General features: G+C 45.0%; 1 protein-coding gene across 1 annotated transcript in view; it reads left to right on the forward strand.

The window, feature by feature from the left end:
* DPY19L3 (dpy-19 like C-mannosyltransferase 3) overlaps positions 1–17,198 on the forward strand; it is a 98,391-nt gene extending 81,193 nt beyond the window's left edge. Inside the window, exons 16-19 of the mRNA XM_082270645.1 lie at positions 1,109–1,191; positions 11,017–11,149; positions 13,190–13,348; positions 16,528–17,198. Coding sequence (XP_082126771.1) covers positions 1,109–1,191; positions 11,017–11,149; positions 13,190–13,348; positions 16,528–16,698 — 546 coding nt within the window. The 3' untranslated portion in view covers positions 16,699–17,198. The remainder of the gene's footprint in view (positions 1–1,108; positions 1,192–11,016; positions 11,150–13,189; positions 13,349–16,527) is intronic.
* Positions 17,199–21,976: the final 4,778 nt, after the last annotated feature.

Here is a 21,976-nt window from a genome sequence, read left to right on the forward strand (position 1 = left end):
TTATCTGCCCGGAACATTCATTTTTTTGGAATTTTACCTCCATTAAGTGCAATTTTGTCTCTTTGTTAGCAAGAAGAGCCTCCTGTGCGCACCTCTCTCATCCTAGACTCCCTTCGTTACCATGGGCGCAGTGTCCATGACATCTAAGCTAAGCCCTGTCCTCTATGGACCCTTGTGCAGAGGGAATACCTTTATTGCCACTTTGGTGAGCTCCTTGTACTTGCGATACTGTTTTTCTAGGGTCTCCAGTGTCTCCCCCTCAGTCAGCTTCTCCTGGACCTCTCGGTTCAACTCCATTCCTCTGGCCTTTATACAGTATCCCAGAATGCACCAAGGCAACCTGCACCTGCCAATCACCAAGACTGTACCAAAGCTTATGCATCCATTTGTCAAGTTTCCTCCCACTGTCCAACATGCCTCCCTATTGGACCAGTGTGAAACACTCTCTAGACCTAATGAATCGCTTACTGAGCATAATGAGCAGGCCTCACTAACAGATCCTGCTCTCTGATAGGCAGAAAGCAATATAGATTTGCCTGCTTCTCCTCTGATAGGTAGACAGAGCCAAAAACTATACTCTCTCACTAGCACCTACCTAGGAGGTTGCTGCAATTGGATTTCAGTTTATTTAATCATGGAGGCTCAGCATCACAAGTGGGTGTTACCTAAGGTGATCTGCATTTAGTCTGCCTAGAAACACCCACTCCTCCAGACTGACCTTCACCCTTCAAGGCATTGATATTTGCATAACTCCTCCAAAGAGCCCGCCCACTGCTTGCATCAATGCTGAGGGCGCTTGAGAAGTATACAGAGGCAGAGTGATGTGATGTTTTTAGGAAGCAATGTACAGCCCCCTGCCGGCCCCTCCCACCAGCCATGATCTGCCTGCATTGAATACAGAAGCACAGAGACCACAGAGATGACATCACCGGGTCTCAAATAAAATCTGTAATAAAAGCGGAATCGTTTTTTTAAAAAATGTTCTCTAGCATGTTAATGAGAATAGAAAGTAGGAACCAGGGAAGCCAAAAAATAAGTAGATTAAACTTTAGCTTTATTAAATGTACTGGAGATCTTCTGAAATCTTATTGTATATCATGTGTTTCAGTTCTGGCCAAGAATTCTTCAGGAGCTTTCTGAACTGCGGGAGTTTTATGATCCTGACACTGTGCAGTTAATGAGCTGGATCAAGTAAGTAGCCGTCTCTGTCTCCTCTCTCCTAAATTACCCAAAGTATTCTGACTTCCTCCCTCCACCATCATATCTCCCCTCCGGGGTAACAAAACTGACCATTCAAATAGGATATTTCCGTTGTAGGAGTTAAATCACCGGACTTGCCTGTCAGTGATTCTAAATCTGTGTTTGCAATCGCTGAGATGGCACTCGGCTGGAATTTGGAAAGCATGCAAAGTGTCCGTTTCTGGCACCCATGTGTGTTGAGTTGACTCTGTAACAAGCAAAAAAAAAAAAAGTTATAGATAAGGAGTGCGCTATAAAACAAAAAGGTGATGCTACTTATTTATTTAAAAGACAAGCTTTGCTGGATAATCGTTCTGCATCTGACACTTCCATGTGTGTCGCCTTCCTGGGTTCCCCTATATTGTGCTGTGGTTCCAGGTTCTCCTTCTAAATGCTGTGGTTCCAGGTTCCCCTTTTTGTGCTGTGGTTTCTGGGTTCCCCTTCTTGTGCTGTGGTTTCCAGGTTCCCCTTCCTCTGCTGTGGTTCCGGTTTCCCCTTCTTGTGCTGTGGTTTCCAGGTTCCCCTTTTTGTGCTCTGGTTGGGTTCCCCTTCTTGTGCTGTGGTTCCGGGTTCCCCTTCTTGTGCTGTGGTTCCGGGTTCCCCTTCTTGTGCTGTGGTTTCCAGGTTCCCCTTCTTGTGCTCTGGTTGGGTTCTGGGTTCCCCTTCTTGTGCTCTGGGTTCCCCTTCTTGTGCTCTGGGTTCCCCTTCTTGTGCTGTGGTTCCGGGTTCCCCTTCTTGTGCTGTGGTTCCAAGTTCACCTTCTTGTGCTGTGGTTTCCAGGTTCCCCTTCTTGTGCTCTGGTTGGGTTCCAGGTTCCCCTTCTTGTTCTGTGGTTTCCAGGTTTCCCTTCTTGTGCTGTGGTTCCGGGTTCCCCTTCTTGTGCTGTGGTTCCAGGTTCCCCTTCTTGTGCTGTGGTTCCGGGTTCCCCTTCTTGTGCTGTGGTTCCAGGTTCCCCTTCTTGTGCTGTGGTTCCAGGTTCCCCTTCTTGTGCTGTGGTTCCAGGTTCCCCTTCTTGTGCTGTGGTTCCAGGTTCCCCTTCTTGTGCTGTGGTTCCAGGTTCCCCTTCTTGTGCTGTGGTTCCAGGTTCCCCTTTTTGTGCTGTGGTTCCAGGTTCCCCTTCTTGTGCTCTGGTTGGGTTCTGGGTTACCTTTCTTGTGCTCTGGTGGGTTCTGGGTTCCCCTTCTTGTGCTGTGGTTCCATCTACCGGCCCCTACGTAGAGATGCACCAGCCACTGTGGTGGATAAAACCACAGAATTCAGCAGTGGGCCCAGGCAGATGACACACCCATAAGCATAGGATGCAGAAGATTCTTTCAGCCAGAATTTCTCACCAAGACAGCAAAGACCAGCAGCCAGTAAGACAGTTTAAAGTGGTTGTTCTCCCTGCTTGAAAAAACAATTGTTTTGCAGGGTTTAAAAAAAATAAAAATATGCAGTGCATACCACATAGCATACTGCATTAAGCAATAATAGTTCTCTTTACAGGAGCCCCTTTTTACCTAACTGGTGACAGAATCACTATAAAGAGAACCTGTCATGGCCATACAGAATGGTGTACCATACAGCATAGGGACCTTGCATAAGGCAGTTATGACTGGTTCTCTTTAAAGTGATCCTGTTACAACACCAAGGAGATCAGACCAAGACAACATGAACATCTGCTTTTGCAAAATTTTTAATACCTACAAGTAAAATTTAGTTAGTTTCCTCCTTGGTTTCAGCCTGATAATAATAAATATTGCATGTTCAAAATAACAGTATAGAAGGTTGCAAAGCTAAGGGGGTGGAGTGATAAATAATGGTGTCCTATTTCCAATAAAACGCTTAACCACGTCCTTCCCAAGCCTATTCGGACACTTCCCTCCTACATGTAAAGTCGGTACACAGAAAGATAGATCAAGCACACGGCAGACAGGAAGACAACTAACAAGCACTTTTGAACAGCAAAGCAGACCTGCAGTGCACTGGTTAATATAGACTTCCTGTGATGGCCTGGGGTGGAGCCGAACAGGAAGGAGGGATGATAAAAAGGAGCCAGAATGGGAATCTGGCCTCTAATGCAGACATGAAGGAGCAGGTAAGCTGGCAAACACTATTGCAAGCCCATGACAGGCGGCAAACTACGATGTTTAAAATTCTCCATTGGTGACACTTTAAACACCTTTACAGGTTACCAGTTTAGAGTTGCACAGGAGGTCTGGTGCTGGAATTATTGCTCTCGCTCTGATGTTCACAACAATATCTCACATGTGTGGTGCGATCACCGTTTACATATGCTTGCAGGAGTAACGTATGTTGCCGTGACAGGTCCTCTTTAACCACTTAAGCCCCGGAAGATTTTACCCTCATTCCGACCAGGGGGTATTTTGCGATTCGGCACTGCGTGACTTTAACGGACAATTGCGCGGTCGTGCGACGCTGTACCTAAACGAATTTGGCGTCCTTTTTTTCCCACAAACAGAGCTTTCTTTTGGTGGTATTTGATCACCTGTGCGATTTTTTGATAATGCGCTATAAACAAAAAAAGAGCGTCAACTTTGCAAAAATAGCAATATTTTTCACATTTTTTTATATGAAATTCCCCCCAAAAAAAAATGTAAAAATCAAAATTTTTTAACATTTTCGGCCAATTTGTTTTATGCTACCTATGTTTGGTAAAAAAAATCGCAAAAAGCGTATTTTGATTGGTTTGCGCAAAAGTTATCGGGTTTACTAACAAAGGGAAAGATTTTTGTCATTTTTGTTGTTTTTTTTTTTAACGCGTAATGGCGGCGATCTGCGATTTTTTTTTTTTTTGCGGTACTGCGACATTGCGGCGGACAGATCGGACCCTTGACTGACATTTTTGACACTTTTGGGGTTACCAGTGACATTTCTACAGTAATCAGTGCTATATATATGCACTGTTACTGTAAAAATACACTGGTAGTGAAGGGGTTAACTTTATTTGGGAGGGAGGGGCTGTGTGTGTCCCTAGGGGGGTGCTTTCTACTGTGATTGGCTGTGGCTTGAGCTGTAAGGACACTGATCAACGGATCTACATAGTAGATCCATGTGATCAGTGTCTTTACAGCGAGGAGAATGACAGGTGGCTTGTTTACACAAGCTGCCTGACATTCTCCCTCTCCCCCGCCGATCGCCGAGTGGCCGGCGGACATCGGGTCCGCTGGTCACACGCGGGGGGGGGGTCCGTGACCACGCGGGAGCGGGAGTGCGCCTCCGGCGGCGCGCGCTCGCTCCCTAGACCCTCACAAGCAAGCAACGTAGCCCTACGTTAGTTTGCCTGTGAGGGGCTGACCGCCGACGTAGATAGTCGTGCGGCGGTCGGCAAGTGGTTATGGAGAGATTTGGAGTCTATTAGACCCCCAAATCTCTTCTCTGGCCCCCCATGCAGCCGATGAGATCGATCTAATCAGCTGCTTCTCTGGCCGCTGGTCGCCAGGTAAACAAAGGGGCGGGCCTGGAAGTGATGAATACCCGTCGCTCCCGGTTTCCGGGGCTACAGAGAGAGGGGAACAACGTCAGTTCCTCTGACGGGAGAGCCCGGGAGAGGTGGTGGAGGTGGGAGGGGGTGGGAACCCCTTCCGCCACCCGCAGAAGTGATCGAGTGGTTTATTAGCCACTTAGATCACTTCTGCCTGAATCAGAATCACCAGCTGAACCAAATGATACTGGGATGATGCCTGTAGGTGCAGGCATCATCCTGGTATAACCAATGAAACATATGACCAATGAATACAATACTTACCGTGTTTTTAAACAGTAAATTATTTGTCTTGGGATAATGCACTAGGTTGGTGCGCCCTCTGTGTGTTTTGTATAGTTTCAGAACTACAAGTCCCATGAGGCATTGCAAGGCTAAAAGTTACAAGCATGAGTCCCAAAGGCAGAGGCATAATCGGACTTGTAGTTCCGCAACAGCTGGAGGGCCACAGCTTGAGCACCCATGTTGTATTAGATCAGTGTTTCTCAACCTTTTTTCAGTCAAGACACCCTTTAAAATGATAGACAATCTCAAGGCACCCTTTAAAATTATGGACAGTCTTGAGGCACCCCATTCTAAATTGTAAAAAACTATTCTAATAGCTTTACATAATGCAACAACATCCACATGTAGGACACCCAATGTTAGAGGTGATTTATTCTACCAAAGCAAATACACTTTTGGCACTGGTACTGACTAGTATTCCAATGTTTCTCTTCACCAATTTCTCTCCATCAGTCAGGTAATGTCACCCCAGTGCTAAGGGAGAGGGGCACAGGAGGGTCAAACAAGGATGCTGTGGAGGCAACAGACATCCTCCTTATTAACTGATTATGTCATTGGTTGTTAGGATGCCAATGTCTAGAAAGTCATAATGGTGCAAAATGAAAACCCGTGGCTTTGTGTAACTAAAATACAGGCTTAATCCACCTGCTGGCTTGTATACAATTTTTGATCCATTTTTAGGCATTTTGCCAAGGCACCCCTTAAGAAACCTCAAGGCACCCCAGGGTGCCTGGGCACCCTGGTTGAAAAAGACTGTATAAGATAACTGCTCTGTAGTAGTTTACATTGCTTCTAAGTATGGGTCTCTGTTATAGGTCACTGTTTTGCACCGAGGTCAGGTAAGTAATAGGGAGGTAGCAGTTGACTTCAGGTAACACCTAAGTTTGAAGCTGAAGAGTGAGACTTAAACAAAGTAAAGCCTTCTTGCACAAGCCTGTGGCTGGCTCTGTTTGAGAACAGCCCGCATTGCCCACAGCCACAAGATTCCAGCGTTTCTTCTCCAGCTGTCGCTTTCCCGTACATATGTGAATTTTATAGGCGTCTACAGGGCTACACAGATAAATGATAATGGAGACTCGTCGTGTCCCCAAAAACCATCCACAATTTTTTTTTTTTCTCGCCTGAAACGAGGGCGACGCTATTGGCGTACTTTTCCTCGGCCCGCGAGCTCTTTGCAGAGTTGAAGAATGGCACCACATCTGCTTAATGCTAATCCACAGGCTGCTCGCCAGAGGATGAAGCGTCCTTGAAAACGTGAAAAAGCCGCTGTCGGCGATTTCTGAAATAACTATTGATGTTTTTTTATGATAAACTGCTCCGGTGACAAGATGTTTAAGACCATCATCATATTTAAAGCTGGCTAATACCTCATGCATTTTGTCCTCTGGAGAGCAGTTTATGTTGGAGTGGATGTAACCGGTATAAAACTGTAATATGTATTCTATATCATCTGCGTCCGGGAGAGAAGTGCTGAGGTGGCAGAACACAGGCGCTACGTTTTTCTCCAATGTAAATCTGCACAGGAAACCTACAGATATTTGTCTTTCAAACGATCAGAGCCTGGCATGCAATGACAGATGTCTGGACAGGAGCCAGACGTGTTTATAATACCCGTAAGAGATTTATGACCCAACCATTCATATTGTGAGGCTTAGCGCTCTGTGGGTGACACTGAAAAAGACAAATGGGTTATTTAAAAGGCATCTATAGTATTTATCAAGATTGTTTTAGGTATGCGGTTGTGAGAAAGTTTGTGAAAGCTGACAGGAAAAAGTCAAAGTCGTTATAATTAGGCTTTAAGGGTATGTCCAGGCATTACCCAAATTTTCCTTTTCATCATGTCCCAGCTTTATTAATATTATTAGATGGATTTCAGTAGTCCAGCAGTAGCGTGGGACAGAGATGGGCTGGTATAGATGTGAGTTTGGTAGTCCAGCAGGAGGATGGGATAGGGAGGGGCTGGGATAGATGGAGTTCAGTAGTCCAGCAGTAGAGTGGGACAGAGAGGGGCTAGAATAGATGGAGTTCAGTAGTCCAGCAGTAGAGTGGGACAGAGAATGGCTGGGATAGATGGAGTTCAGTAGCCCAGCAGTAGAGTGGGAAAGAGAGGGGCTAGTATAGATGTGAGTTTGGTAGTCCAGCAGGAGGGTGGGATAGGGAGGGGCTGGAATAAATGGCGTTCAGTAGCCCAGCAGTAGAATGGAACAGAGAGGTGCTAGGATAGATGGAGTTCAGTAGCCCAGCAGTAGAGTTGGATAGAGAGGGACTGGGATAGATGGAGTTCAGTAGTCCAGCAGTAGAGTGGGACAGAGAAGGGCTGGGATAGATGGAGTTCAGTAGTCCAGCAGTAGAGTGGGACAGAGAAGGGCTGGGATAGATGGAGTTCAGTAGTCCAGCAGTAGAGTGGGACAGAGAGGGGCTAGAATAGATGGAGTTCAGTAGTCCAGCAGTAGAGTGGGACAGAGAATGGCTGGGATAGATGGAGTTCAGTAGCCCAGCAGTAGAGTGGGAAAGAGAGGGGCTAGTATAGATGTGAGTTTGGTAGTCCAGCAGGAGGGTGGGATAGGGAGGGGCTGGGATAAATGGAGTTCAGTAGGCCAGCAGTAGAATGGGACAGAGAAGGGCTGGGATAGATGGAGTTCAGTAGTCCAGCAGTAGTGTGGGACAGAGAAGGGCTGGGATAGCTGGAGTTCAGTAGTCCAGCAGTAGAGTTGGATAGAGAGGGGCTCAAATAAATAAAGTTCAGTAGCCCAGCAGTAGAGTGGGACAGGGAGGGGCTGGGAGAGGTGAGGCTTAGTAGTCCAACAGAAAAGTGAGATAAAAAGGAACTAAGGAACTGGGGTAGATGGAGTTCAGTAGTCCAGCAGAAGGGTGGTATAGAAAGGAGCTGGGGTAGATGGAGTTCAGTGAATTCAGTAGCACAGCATTAGAGTGGGATGGAGAGGGGCCAGGATAAATGGAGTACAGTATTCCAGCAGTAGAGTGGGACAGGGATGGGTTGGTATAGATGGAGTTCAGTAGGTCCAGCAGTAGAGTGGGACAGAGAGATACTGGGATAGATAGTGTTCAGTAGTCCAGCAGAAGAGTGGGATTTAAAGGAGCTGGGGTCGATGGAGTTCAGTGAGTTTAGTAGCCCAGCAGTAGAGAGGGGGCTGGGATAGATAGAATTCAGTAGTCCAGCAGTAAAGTTGGATAGAGAGGGGCTGGGATAGAGCTTAGTACTCCAACAGAAAAGTGTGATAAAAAGGAGCTGGGGTAGATAGAGTTCAGCAGTCTAGCAATAGAGTGGACAGAGAGGGATTGGGATAGATGGAGTTCAGTAGTCCAACTGTAGAGTGGGACAGAGAGGGGCTGGGATAGGTTCAGTATGTGTTTTTTGTTGCTTTTTTATTTTTTTTATTCTGTAACACACACTAAAGTGACTTGATCAGCACCTTAAAGCAAAACTCCAGTTTGTATTGAAATGTTAACTAAAAGCAGCCCTGTGCTAGTAAATATGATAAAAGCAGCTTTCGCTGCAATATTCAATTTTAATCTGGAGCTGTCCCCAGCAGAAGTCCCACTCCTCCACCAGATGGTGGTCTTCTGGCCTCATTCACCTCACTTCTTGTGAGTCCAGGCTATCATGGACCGGCCCCTTGGGTGTGTCACCACACCAACCTGGGCTCAGAATATTACTGCCCTGACTAGTCGTTACATGAGTACTGTTCATGCAGGAATTAGGAGAAGTATAGCCAAAGTTCTTTTCTCCATACTTCTCATGTGGGTCACAGGAGTGCACTTTCTTGTGCGGTCCTGTGTCCCAGAATCAGCTGACAGCAGGCCAAAGACTATGGAGGGATCCTGGCATAAATGTCGGGATCCACCCAGATGCCTTACAGCAGCTTGCTCAGCCTCTCAGCCCACCACTGAGAGACTGAGCCAGCCGGTCCCGCCAGTGAGCATTGAAGGGGCAGAGCAGAGAGCAGTAATTGAGAGTCACCACTCTGCTCAGTGAAGACCGAGACCTGAGCGATCAGCGGTCATGTGATCGCTCAGTTCTCCGGCTTAGAGCCACTGTTTGACAGCTTTCAGCACCGGATCAATGCTGCAGAAGGTAGGTAAGTATGTATGACTAAGCTCCATGGGGGGGGGGGGGGGTAGGGGAGTGAAACAAGTTGGGGGCGTGGCCTTGTCAGAGTCCAGGCTGAGGTTGCCACTTTATCCACCTCCATAGGATTCCTTAGCAGCTTGCATCAGGGCTCACCCCTTTCCTCCAGGTAAGTATTTTTTGTGTTTGTTTTTTGTGGCACTTCCCCGTTAGGATCGCCCACTACTGGAGAAGAGGAAGAATGTGTGGCCCTGCAGATGGTGTCTCTGATGGTACCAGATGATGATGATGATGATGATGATGATGAGCTGCAGTACAGGGTTTCTGAGCACCTAAGGAGGAACTGAGCTCTGGAAGCTGTGCCCAAAAAAAGGAAAGCAAAGAGCAACAAACTCGTCACCAGTGTTGCCTATTCTCTCTCCATGGCTGAACTTTCCCTATTTCTATCCTTTTTCTGTATTGTGTCTCTGTGTGGGGGGTGGGGTCATCTTGGTAGCAGGGCTTTGCTTCCTCATGTCAGAGCCTACAGCAAGAAGAACAATGAGCAGCACAGTATTGGCATCAACAAACCTCACAACAAGTCTCCAAACCTCAACAAACCTCACAACAAGTCTCCAAACCTCAACAAACCTCACAACAAGTCTCCAAACCTCAACAAACCTCACAACAAGTCTCCAAACCTCACAACAAGCAGTTAGAGGCAGCAGTGCCTTAGATGATCTCACACTGCAAATCAACAACTGAGACTACAGAACAGAACTACCTAGTCACCAGTGGTGTATTTTGGATTTGTGCTGCCCTAGGCAAGACTAACATTGGGTGCCCCCCCTATGCATATTTGAGAGAAGGGGGATGAGAGAGAGAGGGGGGTGGGTGAAGGAGGGAGAGGAAGAGGGGGGGGAGGGAGGTGAGAGAGAGGGAGGATGAGAAAGAGGGGGGGTGAGAGAGAGAGGAGGAATGAGAGAGGGGGTGAGAGAGAGGGGGGTGAGAGAGAGAGAGGATGAGAAAGAGGGGGGGTGAGAGAGAGAGGAGGAATGAGAGAGGGGGTGAGAGAGAGGGGGGTGAGAGAGAGAGAGGATGAGAAAGAGGGGGGTGAGAGAGAGAGGAGGGAGGGGTGAAAGAGAGGAGGAGAGTGAGAGGGGGAGAGAGGGGGGGTAAGAGAGAAAGAGAGAGGGGGGTAAGAGAGAGAGGGGGGTTAGAGAGAGGGGGTGAAAGAGAGGAGGGGAGTGAGGGGGGTGAGAGAGAGAGGAGGGAGGGGTGAGAGAGATAGGGGGGAGGGGTGAGAGAGGGGAGAGAGTGAGGGGGGCAGAGAGAGAGAAAGAGAGAGAGGGGGGTGAGAGAAGTGGCTCTAGCAACCAGTGGCCAATAGAGTCCCAGGTGGAGGGGGGGGGGGGCGACTTTTTTGGTTCCCTAGGCCTGTGCCTTGTCGGCCTGGGCCAAAATACAGCACTGCTAGTCACTCTGCATTTGTTTTCTTTCTTTTTTTTCACCTTAACACACCTCTTGTATTAGAGCGCCCCCACTCTGGATGAAGTTAGCACAGTGGGCACCATTGGACAGCAGCAAACGTTTTTTTTTTTCCTTTTGAGATAAAGGTTTTACAATACATGAATAAATAAAATCTGACCATTATAAGCACCCCTGTCAGTAGTAAATGGAGAGTAATAGAGAGCTTATTCCCTTGAAAAACAACAGACTTACTGACCAGATCACTAGATGAAAAAAACAAAGCCTAAAGAAGAAAATGAATGCAGACATGACATCTAAGAATTGGTAAGCTGCAATATAATAAATGTTTGGGTTTAATAACGCTTTAACAAGATAGCATTCATGTTTGCACTATCAGCTGATTCCAGTATTCTGTGTGATTCTCGGCATTGATGTATTTCTAGTAATGATCCTTTGTTTCCTTTTTAAGGTCAAACACCCCGAAAAATGCTGTATTTGCAGGCAGTATGCAGCTTCTGGCTGGGGTGAAGCTTTGCACTGGGAGAGTTCTGACCAATCACCCTCATTATGAGGACAAGACCCTCAGGGACCGGACCAAACAGGTGGGCCCACCAATCAGGGGTTGGTGGATGATTGTACTGTGGATGTGAGACTCTTTACATTTTAGGATTGTTAAAAAGAAAAGTATAATGTATCCACATTCTCATGGGAGCTGTCCAAAGTACAATTACCATTGGTTCCTCCAGCGATCCTCATTGTCATAATACTTTAGGTTCTATTTATTAACCACTTAAGCCCCGGAAGATTTTACCCCCTTCCTGACCATGGCCTATTTTGCGATTTGGCACTGCGTGACTTTAACGGACAATTGCGCGGTCGTGCGACGCTGTACTTAAACGAATTTGACGTCCTTTTTTTTCCCACAAACAGAGCTTTCTTTTGGTGGTATTTGATCACCTGTGCGATTTTTTGATCACGCGCTATAAACAAAAAAAAGAGCCTCAATTTTGCAAAAATAATATTTTTCACATTTTTTTATATGAAATTCCCCAAAAAAAATGTAAAAATCAAAATTTTCTAACATTTTCTGCCAATTTGTTTTATGCTACATATGTTTGGTTGTTTCCCTTTTTTTTTTTTTTTTTTTTTTTTATTTTTTTTTTTTTCTATATGGCATCTTTTTGTGCATTTACAGTATCTCACGAAAGTAAGTACACCCCTCACAGTTTTGTAAATATTTTTTTCTATCTTTTCATGTGACAACACTGAAGAAATGACACTTCGCTACAATGTAAAGTAGTGAGTGTACAGCTTGTATAACAGTGTAAATTTGCTGTCCCCTCAAAATAACTCAACACACAGCCATACATGTCTAAACCGCTGGCAACAAATGTGAGTACACCCCCAAGTGAAAATGTCCAAATTGGGCCCGAAGTGTCAATATTTTGTGTGGCCACCATTATTTTCAAGCACTGCCTTAACCCTCTTGGGCATGGAGTTCACCAGAGCTTCACAGGTTGCCACTGGAGTCCTCTTCCACTCCTCCATGATGACATCACAGAGCTGGTGGATGTTAGCTCTCCTCCACCTTCCATTTGAGGATGCCCCACAGATGCTCAATAGGGTTTAGGTCTGGAGACATGCTTGGCCAGTCCATCACCTTTACCCTCCGCTTCTTTAGCAATTTAACCATACTCAGCTGCACCCCTAGAGCCCCTGAGGAAGCCTATAGAGCGAAATGCGTTGGGAGGAGGCACCTCTCCTTTCCTAACCACTTCTGGATCGGAAGATTTTCCCCCTTAATGACCAGGCCATTTTTTTGCGATTGGGCACTGCGTTACTTTAACTGACAATTGCGCAGTTATGCGACGCTGTACCCAAATAAAATTGATGTCCCTTTTTTCCCCACAAATAGAGCTTTCTTTTGGTGGTATTTGATCACCTCTGCGGTTTTTATTTTTTGCGCTATGAAAAGAAAATAGAGCGACAATTCTGAAAAAAAAAAGAAAATAGAGCGACAATTCTGAAAAAATAAAATAAAATAGAGCGACAATTCTGAAAAAAAAAAGAAAATAGAGCGACAATTCTGAAAAAAAAAAAATAGAGCGACAATTCTGAAAAAAAAAAAAATAGAGCGACAATTCTGAAAAAAAAAAAAAGAAAATAGAGCGACAATTCTGGAAAAAAAACACAATATTTTTATCTTTCTGCTATAAAACCTTCCCAAAAAAAAAAATGAAAAAACTATTTTTTTATCATTTTAGGCCAATTTGTATTCTGCTACATATTTTTTTGGTAAAAAAAATCCCAATAAGCGTATTTTGGTTTGCACAAAAGTTATCACATCTACAAACTCAGGGAAAGATTTATGTCATTTTAATTTTTTTTTTTTTACTAGTAATGGCGGCGATGTGCGATTTTTTTTTTTTTTTTTTTGGCAGGACTGCGACATTGCAGCAGACAGATCAGACCCCTAACTGACATTTTTGGGGGGACCAGTGACATTACTATAGTAATCAGTGCTAAAAATATGCGCTGTTACTGTACTAATGACACTGGCAGGGAAAGGGTTAACCCAGGGGCGATCAAAGGTTTAAATGCGAGCCTAGGGGCATTTAAAAAGTCTCTTTTTTTTTTTTTAGGTGTATCAGGTGTATGCAAAGAGAGCCCCGGAAGATGTACACGGAATACTGAGGTCGTTTGGCACAAACTACGTCATATTAGAGGACAGTATATGTTATGAGAGGAGACACGGGAGAGGATGTCGTCTACGAGATCTGCTGGATATCAACAATGACCATGTGAGAATTCAGTCATTTTATGTCACTAGAGTAAGCATTGTTAATGGAGACACGTCTGCCCAGTGTGCATTAGTATTTGATTTACTTGGGCACTAACTGCCTTGACAACTTATGTGGGTAAAGCTAAACCCCAGATAAACATCTACATACAGATAAAATATATATAGTAGCTGTTTTATCTGCCAAAGGATTGGTATTTCCATCTATTCTGTCCTTAAACTTACACAGCTCCGCCCTGCCTGCCAGGGAAGGGGTGCTGATAGTTCTCTGTTGCAGTTTCACTTTCACTTTCCCATCCTGTCAAATATAAAAACAAAGAAAAATTCACAGCTCAACTTTCCAGCCAGCCAGAAGCAAACCTAATTGTCCCGTCTAACAGTTCACATTAAAAACAAGAGTTTAACCAGTTCTGGACCGGAAGGATTTGCCCCCTTAATGACCAGGGCCATTTTTTGCAATTCGGCACTGCGTTACTTTAACGGACAATTGAGCGGTCGTGTGACGCTGTACTTAAATAAAATTGATGTCCTTTTTTCCCCACAAATAGAGCTTTCTTTTGGTGGTATTTGATCACCTGTGCGATTTTTATTTTTTGCGCTATAAACAAAAAAAGAGCGACAATTCTGAAAAAAAAAAATATTTTTCACTTTCTGCTATATAGCATTCTCAAAAAAAAAAATTTAAAAATCTAATTTTTTCATTCTTTTGGCCAATTTGTATTCTGCTACATATTTTTGGTAAGCAAAAAAAAAAAAAAAAATCCCACTGACCGTATTTTGATTGGTTTGCGAAAAAGTTATCGCGTCTACAAAGTACAGGAAAGATTTATGTCATTTTTATTTATTTATTTTTACTAGTAATGGCGGCGAGCTGCGATTTTTAGCGGGACTGCGACATTGCGGCGGACAGATCGGACCCCTAACTGACATTTTTTGACATTTTTGGGGGGACCAGTGACATTACTACAGTAATTAGTGCTAAAAATATGCACTGTTACTGTAATAATGACACTGGCAGGGAAAGGGTTAACAGTATAGATGATCAAGGGGTTAAATGTGAGCCTAGGGGAGTGATTCTAACTGTGGGGGGTTGGAATTGTGAAATGATCATAGAGACATGTAATCCTATTTAGCAGGATCACATGAGCTCTGTGATCATTGCAGGGAGAAGGACCTTCAGCTGTGTTTACAACAGCCGACCGTTCTCTCTCAGCGGGGAGCGATCGAGAGTGTCAGGTGGCAATCGGGGCCGCCTGCCCCGTGCATCAGCTACCCCGCTGACGATTGCGCCCCCCGCTGCCTTCAGGCGAGCGACGTAGACCTACGTCGCTTTGCCTGTAGGAGCCAGACTGCCGCAGTAAATATACTGTAGGCAGTCGGCAACTGGTTAATGCATTCTATGTAAATCAAATAGTGCAGCGCTAAAAAATAACTTAAATAAATAAGTTACAAAAAATCATTGGTGCAGTGCAATCAAACGAGACCAACATATAGAAAGTCCATAAACGTCATGAATCCCAAATATGGATCAAATGTGGAGAATAAGAAAGTCCAAAATAAAAGGTGAGGTCCCAAGATATGGTGAGCAGAAAGGAAAAACACCCGTGATGAATGGATAAAATGGCTGCTTACCAAAAAGAATGGGCCCCCAACTTAATGGACAGGCCACTCAGGCTTGGGACAAAGACACTCAGGAATGACTCCTTCCTCCACTTATATAAACCAGGATCGCCTCCAAATACTCCTTAAAGCAGAGTTCCACCCTGGAATTGTTTTTTTTTTTTTAAAAATACCCCCGGGACAGTCAGGGCTAGTGCATTCCACAATGGCTAGCCCCTGATCTGTCCCGGGTTGCACTTACCTGTTAGGACAAATACTTACCTTGAAAACGTCTTGTCCAGCGCTGCCATCTCAGATGTGGGCAGCTTGAAGCCAGCGAGATCCTCTTCGGGGTCCTCTTCCGCCTTCTTCGGTCCCACGATGCCCTGCGCCGGCCCCAACGTCACTTCCGGAACTGACGTCGGGGCCGGTGCAGGCGCAATGATTCCTGGGAGCTATGATGTTCAGCTCCCAGGAATCATTGCAGAGCCAGGAAGTGACGACGGGCCTCGGCCGAGGAAGGAGGAAGAAGGAAGTAAGGTAAGTATATTTTCTTCGCTACAAGGTAAGTAAAAAAAAAAAATGCGATTATCCATTTCTTTTTCAGGTGACCCGGAGCGAGAAGATGGAGGTAAGTATAAAATTAGGGTGGAACTCCACTTTAACTCTCCCAGGTAACACACAGAGTCATAAATGGCTAGTAGGTGGCTCCGATGTTAATGGTGATAGGAAGGGAAAGGAAGGAGACCATAGCGTAATCCAGTATAAATCATCACTCAAAATTGATTAGGTTCTACTTACATAACAAAAAACAAAACATGGGCAGTCATCACAAGAAATCGCGGCGTCCCGCGGTAATGAAGTGAGCCGGCGTCAGAAGGGGCGTGACAGGCGTAATGCATTCTATGCACTGAGATCAAAAACCTTATGTGTGTAGCAGCCCCCCTGAAGCTTACCTGAGCCCCCTCTCCATCCAGGGATGTCCACGACTGTCTCAGCCATCTGGGACTCCCCTCCTCATTGGCTAAGACACAGCAGCGACCGCATTGGCTCCCGCTTCTGTCAATCAAAGTCAGTTAGCAAATGAGGAGAGAGAGGGGGCAGGGCTAAACCACAGCTCTGTGTCTGAATAGATTCACGGAGCTGTAACTCGGCTCGGGTGCCCCCATAGCAAGTTGCTTGCTGTGGGGGCACTCAAAGGGAGGAGGGGCCAGGAGCGCTGAAGAGGGACCAGAGAAGAGGAGGATTTGGGCGTCCCTGTGCAAAACCAACTGCACAGAGGAGGTAAGTGTAACATGTTTGTCATTATTTTTGAAAAAGAGAAAAGGAGACTTTACTGTCACTTTAACTCCTTGCACTGATGCTCTTCCCTGGGAATTCATGTAAATTTTACTATGGGGTCCCATGATCCACGTGTTATGACCCTGCTTGGTACATTGACCCCACTACAACATCCAATGCATGTTTGCCTATCCTAAACGAGATAGGCAGCTTATTAAACGTTTTAGCCCTGAAGTATTCACAAGAGGAGGATACCGCATTGCCGATCACCAAACCTTTTATTTTTCTCTGTTTAACCAGACAATGGATGGTCCTGGGGAGGACGACCCTGATTTAAGGCCTTCTCCTTTCCCCCGCTTCTGCGATGAAATAAAGAAAGATTCTCCGGCCTACACAAAGTATTTCACCAGGGTCTTCAAGAACAGAACTTTCCATGTTTACAGATTGTCACGTAAAGCCGCCATGAAGTAAGCGGAATCTGGCAGACAGGACAGTATTTTGTTGTTCTAGTGCATCTTCTTATTGGTCAGCGCTGACTCCCCGCGGAGTGGAAGCCGGACTCTTCTTGCCTCCAGACGTGTTCATTTCAACTTGGCCACAATGGTTGTTTTTCAGTTGTGACTTTTTGGTAGTGTTTTAATGGAAGGTAAGGTGATTTTTAGGTGAGTGAAGGACTAAGGTTTGACACGTGAACCGTCCAGTCACTTTTTGTTTTTTTAGTTACAATTATCTTTGTTTTACAAAGACTTAGGTCAAGTGGCAGCTAATCAGCATTTCCCATAATGCTTTACTAGCTTCGGAGATCAAGTTTTTCAGTAGTAGTAGTGTTGGCAAGGCGCAGTAACCCCGGTCTGTTAGCTTTCAGCTTCTGAATGTTGGCTTGCCTGATTTTGGGGTAGAAGTTTTGAAGACATTTTGGCCTGGGTCATTTTTACTGTGTTTTCTATTCTTATAACATGCAAAAAAATATATATTTTCTCTTACGTCCTCCGACAGTCGCCGCCACTTCACTAATGGGGTTATTGACCTTTGCTCAGCAGGAGTAGCTAGGCAACAAAATAGTTACTATCAAAGCTTTTAACATATCCCACCCCTAGGGGGTGGTCCCCTCAGTCAATACCTCCCTGCTTCCTGCATTCTCAACTCAGTTTTGGGTCCTTGGCTGTTGGGATGTCTTTATCCCTAGGTTACTTGTTTTCCTGGGTTGTTGCTCCTGTTGAGCACGTTTTTTTCCTGTTACCCAGTTGGTTCTCTTACTTGCTAAGGTTCCTTTCTCTGATGTGGGTACTGCGTTGCTTTAGGCGCGGCTGCTTTTTTTCCCACCCCTCATGTCTACACTGCTATGGGACATCCCCATTAGTGATGAATATGAAGTGGCGGCGACTGTTGGAGGACGTAAGAGAAAACGGAATTTTTGTAAGATCTTACCTGTAAAATTCCTTTCTCTGAGTCCTCCGACAGTCGCCGCCCCCGCCCCTCTTTTGGGGTTTGTTTATGTACTCTACTGCTATGCTACTGAAACTGAGTTGAGAATGCAGGAAGCAGGGAGGTATTGACTGAGGGGACCACCCCCTAGGGGTGGGATATGTTAAAAGCTTTGATATTAACTATTTTGTTGCCTAGCTACTCCTGCGGAGCAAATGTCAATAACCCCATTAGTGATGAATATGAAGTGCCGGCGACTGTCGGAGGACTCAGAGAAAGGAATTTTACAGGTAAGATCTTACAAAAATTCAGTTTTTTTGCAGACTAAAAACAAGTATATCACTTCTCAAAAGAGTATTAGTCACCTGCTGTCCCTAAACCTAAATATAACCCCATAAACGTAACCTTAAACATAACACCATAATCATAAAGAGGACTTTTGCTGTGGAAGGACCAATCACCAGTATTGTCTGTGGTCTCCCTGCTGCTGATTCTTTCCCTATTAGTGTCTTAAAGCGGAGTTCCACCCAAAAGTTGAACTTCCGCTTTAGGTAGTCCTAACCCCCCGACATGCCACATTTGGCATGTCATTTTTTAAACCTAAATATAACCCCATAAACGTAACCTTAAACATAACACCATAATCCTAAAGAGGACCTTTGTTGTGGAAGGACCAGTCACCAGTATTGTCTGTGGTCTCCCTGCTGCTGATTCTTTCCCTAGTTTTGACAGGTACCCACTCCCACTTCCGCTCGGAGCGCCTTGGCACCCTGAGCGGAAGTTCTCCTCTCCCCCTCCCTCCCTGCAATCTTCTGGGACACGTCAGAGGTCCCAGAAGATTGCCGGCCAATCAAGACGCGCAGCGCAACTCGCGCATGTGCAGTGCGTACCCGGCTGTCACAGCCGGGTGCCCACAGCAGTGATGCCGGCGCCGCCGAGACCAGAAGGAGAGGATCGAGGCTTCGGGTGGCCGCATTGCTGGACCGTGGGACAGGTGAGTGTGTGTTTATTAAAAGTCAGCAGCTACACTTTTTGTAGCTGCTGTCTTTTAATAAACACAGAAAAGGCTGGAACTCTGCTTTAAAGTGGAAGTAAACCCTCCTACTGTTTTCAGCCAAGGAATCGGCCATCTTGGCCTCTGTTTGATCTGCAACTGCCATGATACTGCAAATGTGATCAGATATGACACCAGCCATTTGATAGTTTGACAGTTTGGTTGAAAGCACAACCGGTGTGACAGTTACATTCCCGACACGTGCCAGGAATGTAACTGTTTTTTCAAACTCAAATCAGTAGGTTTCGTTCCACTTTAAGCCCTAGTTTTGTTTGTTTTTGACCACAGTAACAAGTAATTTCAAAGAAACAATTTTTTCCTTGAACTAACAAAATTCTAACTAAATGTGTTTTTTGTTTAGAAAAAAAAATCATTCATATTGCGATGTTCTAGGCACAAAAGAAACCTGTTTGATATGTCTGGGATTCCATTCAAGTAGCAGGTCCAGGGCTTTCAAGTTAAATTATTGGACTCAGTGATAGCAAGATCAAATGCACAATTTTGGTCTGAACATTTGTGCAAAATTCTACTGGTGTATGGTCAGCTTTACCATACATTGTTCTGCACTGTGGGGCTGTGTGGTGGTGGTGACCATCTTGGCAAAGGCAGTGCTTTGCTTCCTCATGTTAGAACTCCCTCTCTGATGATGAGCGAGGTATTAATGAAGATGCAGCAGGAGAGATGAAGAAAGGGACAGATCCACAGAATTGGTGAAGCAGGGAGATCCTTGCACTGCAGCTCTTCAGGTACATCTTCCTCTCCAGCAAGAAGACAAGTGAGCAACACACTAGTGAAATCACCAAATCTCACTACAAACCTGGTGAGGCTAGCAGTAATAGGCAGCAGTGCCTTAGATGATTTCTCACTGCAGATTTAAAGCCTTGAGGCTGCAGGCACAGGAAGTGCTTTGCTATTTTTTTTTAGGAGGAATTTATTACAAAAGATAGATCTTTCAGGGTAGTACTTTAAGCACAATTTACATTTCTATATGTTCCCTATGACATAGCAAACCTTAACTTTTTGAGTTTAGGTCCACTTTACCCAACATGAAATTGATTGTCATGTGGATCTTTTCCTGCTGGAAATGTCTTGCAATGGAGTGTTGATGATTACAATGTGCTGAAAAATTGACTCCAAAAAGTCTGTGCCAAAATCAGGCAGCCTTCAGTAATCCATAGAAACTGGAACTCGCCTCTCTGTCCAGACTCCAAAGGAATGAAAGTTGATGAGGAGATTTCAGTTGCTATGGGTTTCTGCGCTTTGATGCTCTGCACACTGCATTTTTTTTTTTCAATATCCCTGATCGTGTTTAAGCACTTAAAGTTTGGAAGGTTTCAATATTCAAGTCTTTTATGACATTCTGTGCCAAATATTTGTAGATTCCGTGTCACTGTGCACCGAGAGGTATTATGCTAAATTCTACACCGGTCTATTTCATTCAGATGAAAATGTGTTTATTATGGAACTGAAATTGTCTCCACCTTTGTTACTGGAGAAGGTGTATTTTCTCTTAGAAGAGGTATACATGGGCTTCGAGAAGGGGCGATATCAACCTCTTCACAGGTTTCCCAGAACCGCAGCCAAACAGCTTAGTACACATGTTCCCTGAAGCATACACTTCATTGTGCCATACTCCTAATTATAAAATGTAAAAAATGGTCTGCAGTGATCAGACCACCCTAGGCTTGGCAGGCCGGGTGACTAAACAGTGCTCCCCTGGAGCTTTCCCTATCAGGATTGCACTGGCATCACTGAGCATCTTTTTATACCAAGCCTTAAAGTGTATCTATATCAAATTCTTTTTATCTTAAAGTGATTGTTTTTAACACATTATACTTACCTGCTCTGTGCAAGCAGCCCCAATCTTCCTCTTTTGGGGTCCCCCGTCGGCGCTCTCCACTCCTCCTCTTCTCTGTGTGCCACCATAAGAAGCCGCAGCCAGAGGTGCCAAGTACATTTTTTACTTTTACTTGACCACTAAACTGGAGCTAAATTTACTCCCACTGACCAGCAGCAACAGGGTATATTTTACACCCACTGACCTCCCCTAAAGTCTGAAGAACAGAACCCCCAGACTTAGACTGACGCTCTTTTTGTCATCCCCGAAAGTCCCCATGAAAAATGAACTGCTGCTCATTCCCCCATAACTAGGTGGATTCGACAACTCATAAAAGCGTGTGAGCTTAGGGGTAAGGTTCCAACCAGCCCTTTCAAAGTGCAATCCACTGTTCTCAGGCATCTCATGGAAAAGGCAGAAAGCCAGCAACTCGATCTTCCAAAAGTAATACATTTATTGTTGCAGGTTAAGTACAGATTATACAGGGGCTAACTCATTTTGGCGTATAGCCTTAGTCATCGTAATAGCTATAACTAAGGCTTTAAGCGGAGCTAGCCCCTGTATTATCTGTACTTCATCTGCAACAATAAATGTATTACTTTAAGAAGATCAAGTTGCTGGCCTTTTCTCTTTTCCATGTTATTCTTGGGTGCAAGGAGGACACCACAAGCCAGCTCACCACCCCGGAGAATCAGACAAAGCGTTACCCCACTGTATGTTCTCAGGCATCTGTTTCTCAGATTTGCAAGACATCTCTAGGTCACATTTGGCAAGCTTTACCAGGTGGTTTTACAGGCTTCCTCCGATGCCAGTTTCAGCCATAGGGTGCTACAAGCATCCCTATTTTCCTCAGTTAACGCTTGGTCAATTGTGGGCCTGTTAGTGCAGGGGGAGCTGGAGGGATTATGCTGAGCTGTCCTAACAGCTTTATTTGCCAGTGTTTGAAGGTAACTGCATAACCCAACATCTCTCACTATCCACCTGTGCCCCCTAACTAACTCCAAGAAATAAATTGTGGTAGGTCAAAAATCCTGTTTATGACATTTTGGAAATTGTTTGTATGGTTAAGTCTCTGTCTTTTTTTTTTTGGAGAAGATTGCTTCATTTGACAAGATTTTTGGCAAAAATGTTCTCATTTGAAAAAGCCACATCCTCTCCCCGACCGTCCTAAGCTATTCAATAATATTCACCAAAATTTCCCAAGTTTTAGAACACCATGCAAAACCTCTGACTTGTACTTAAGTGCTTAAAGTTGAACTCCAGGCACACATCAAAAACCCTTTAGTACAGGGGTCTCTAAGCAAAGGGCCAGTTTATTGTCCTTCAGACTTTAGGGGGGCTGGACTGTGACCAGTAGGAGTATAAAATGTCCCAACACCAATGGCCATAAGCAATGCACCCTCATTGGTTTGAATGGAAGGAATAGTGCCCCA

This window comes from Pelophylax lessonae (assembly GCF_965119305.1).
Source record: "Pelophylax lessonae genome assembly, chromosome: 10".
Taxonomy (NCBI): domain Eukaryota; kingdom Metazoa; phylum Chordata; class Amphibia; order Anura; family Ranidae; genus Pelophylax; species Pelophylax lessonae.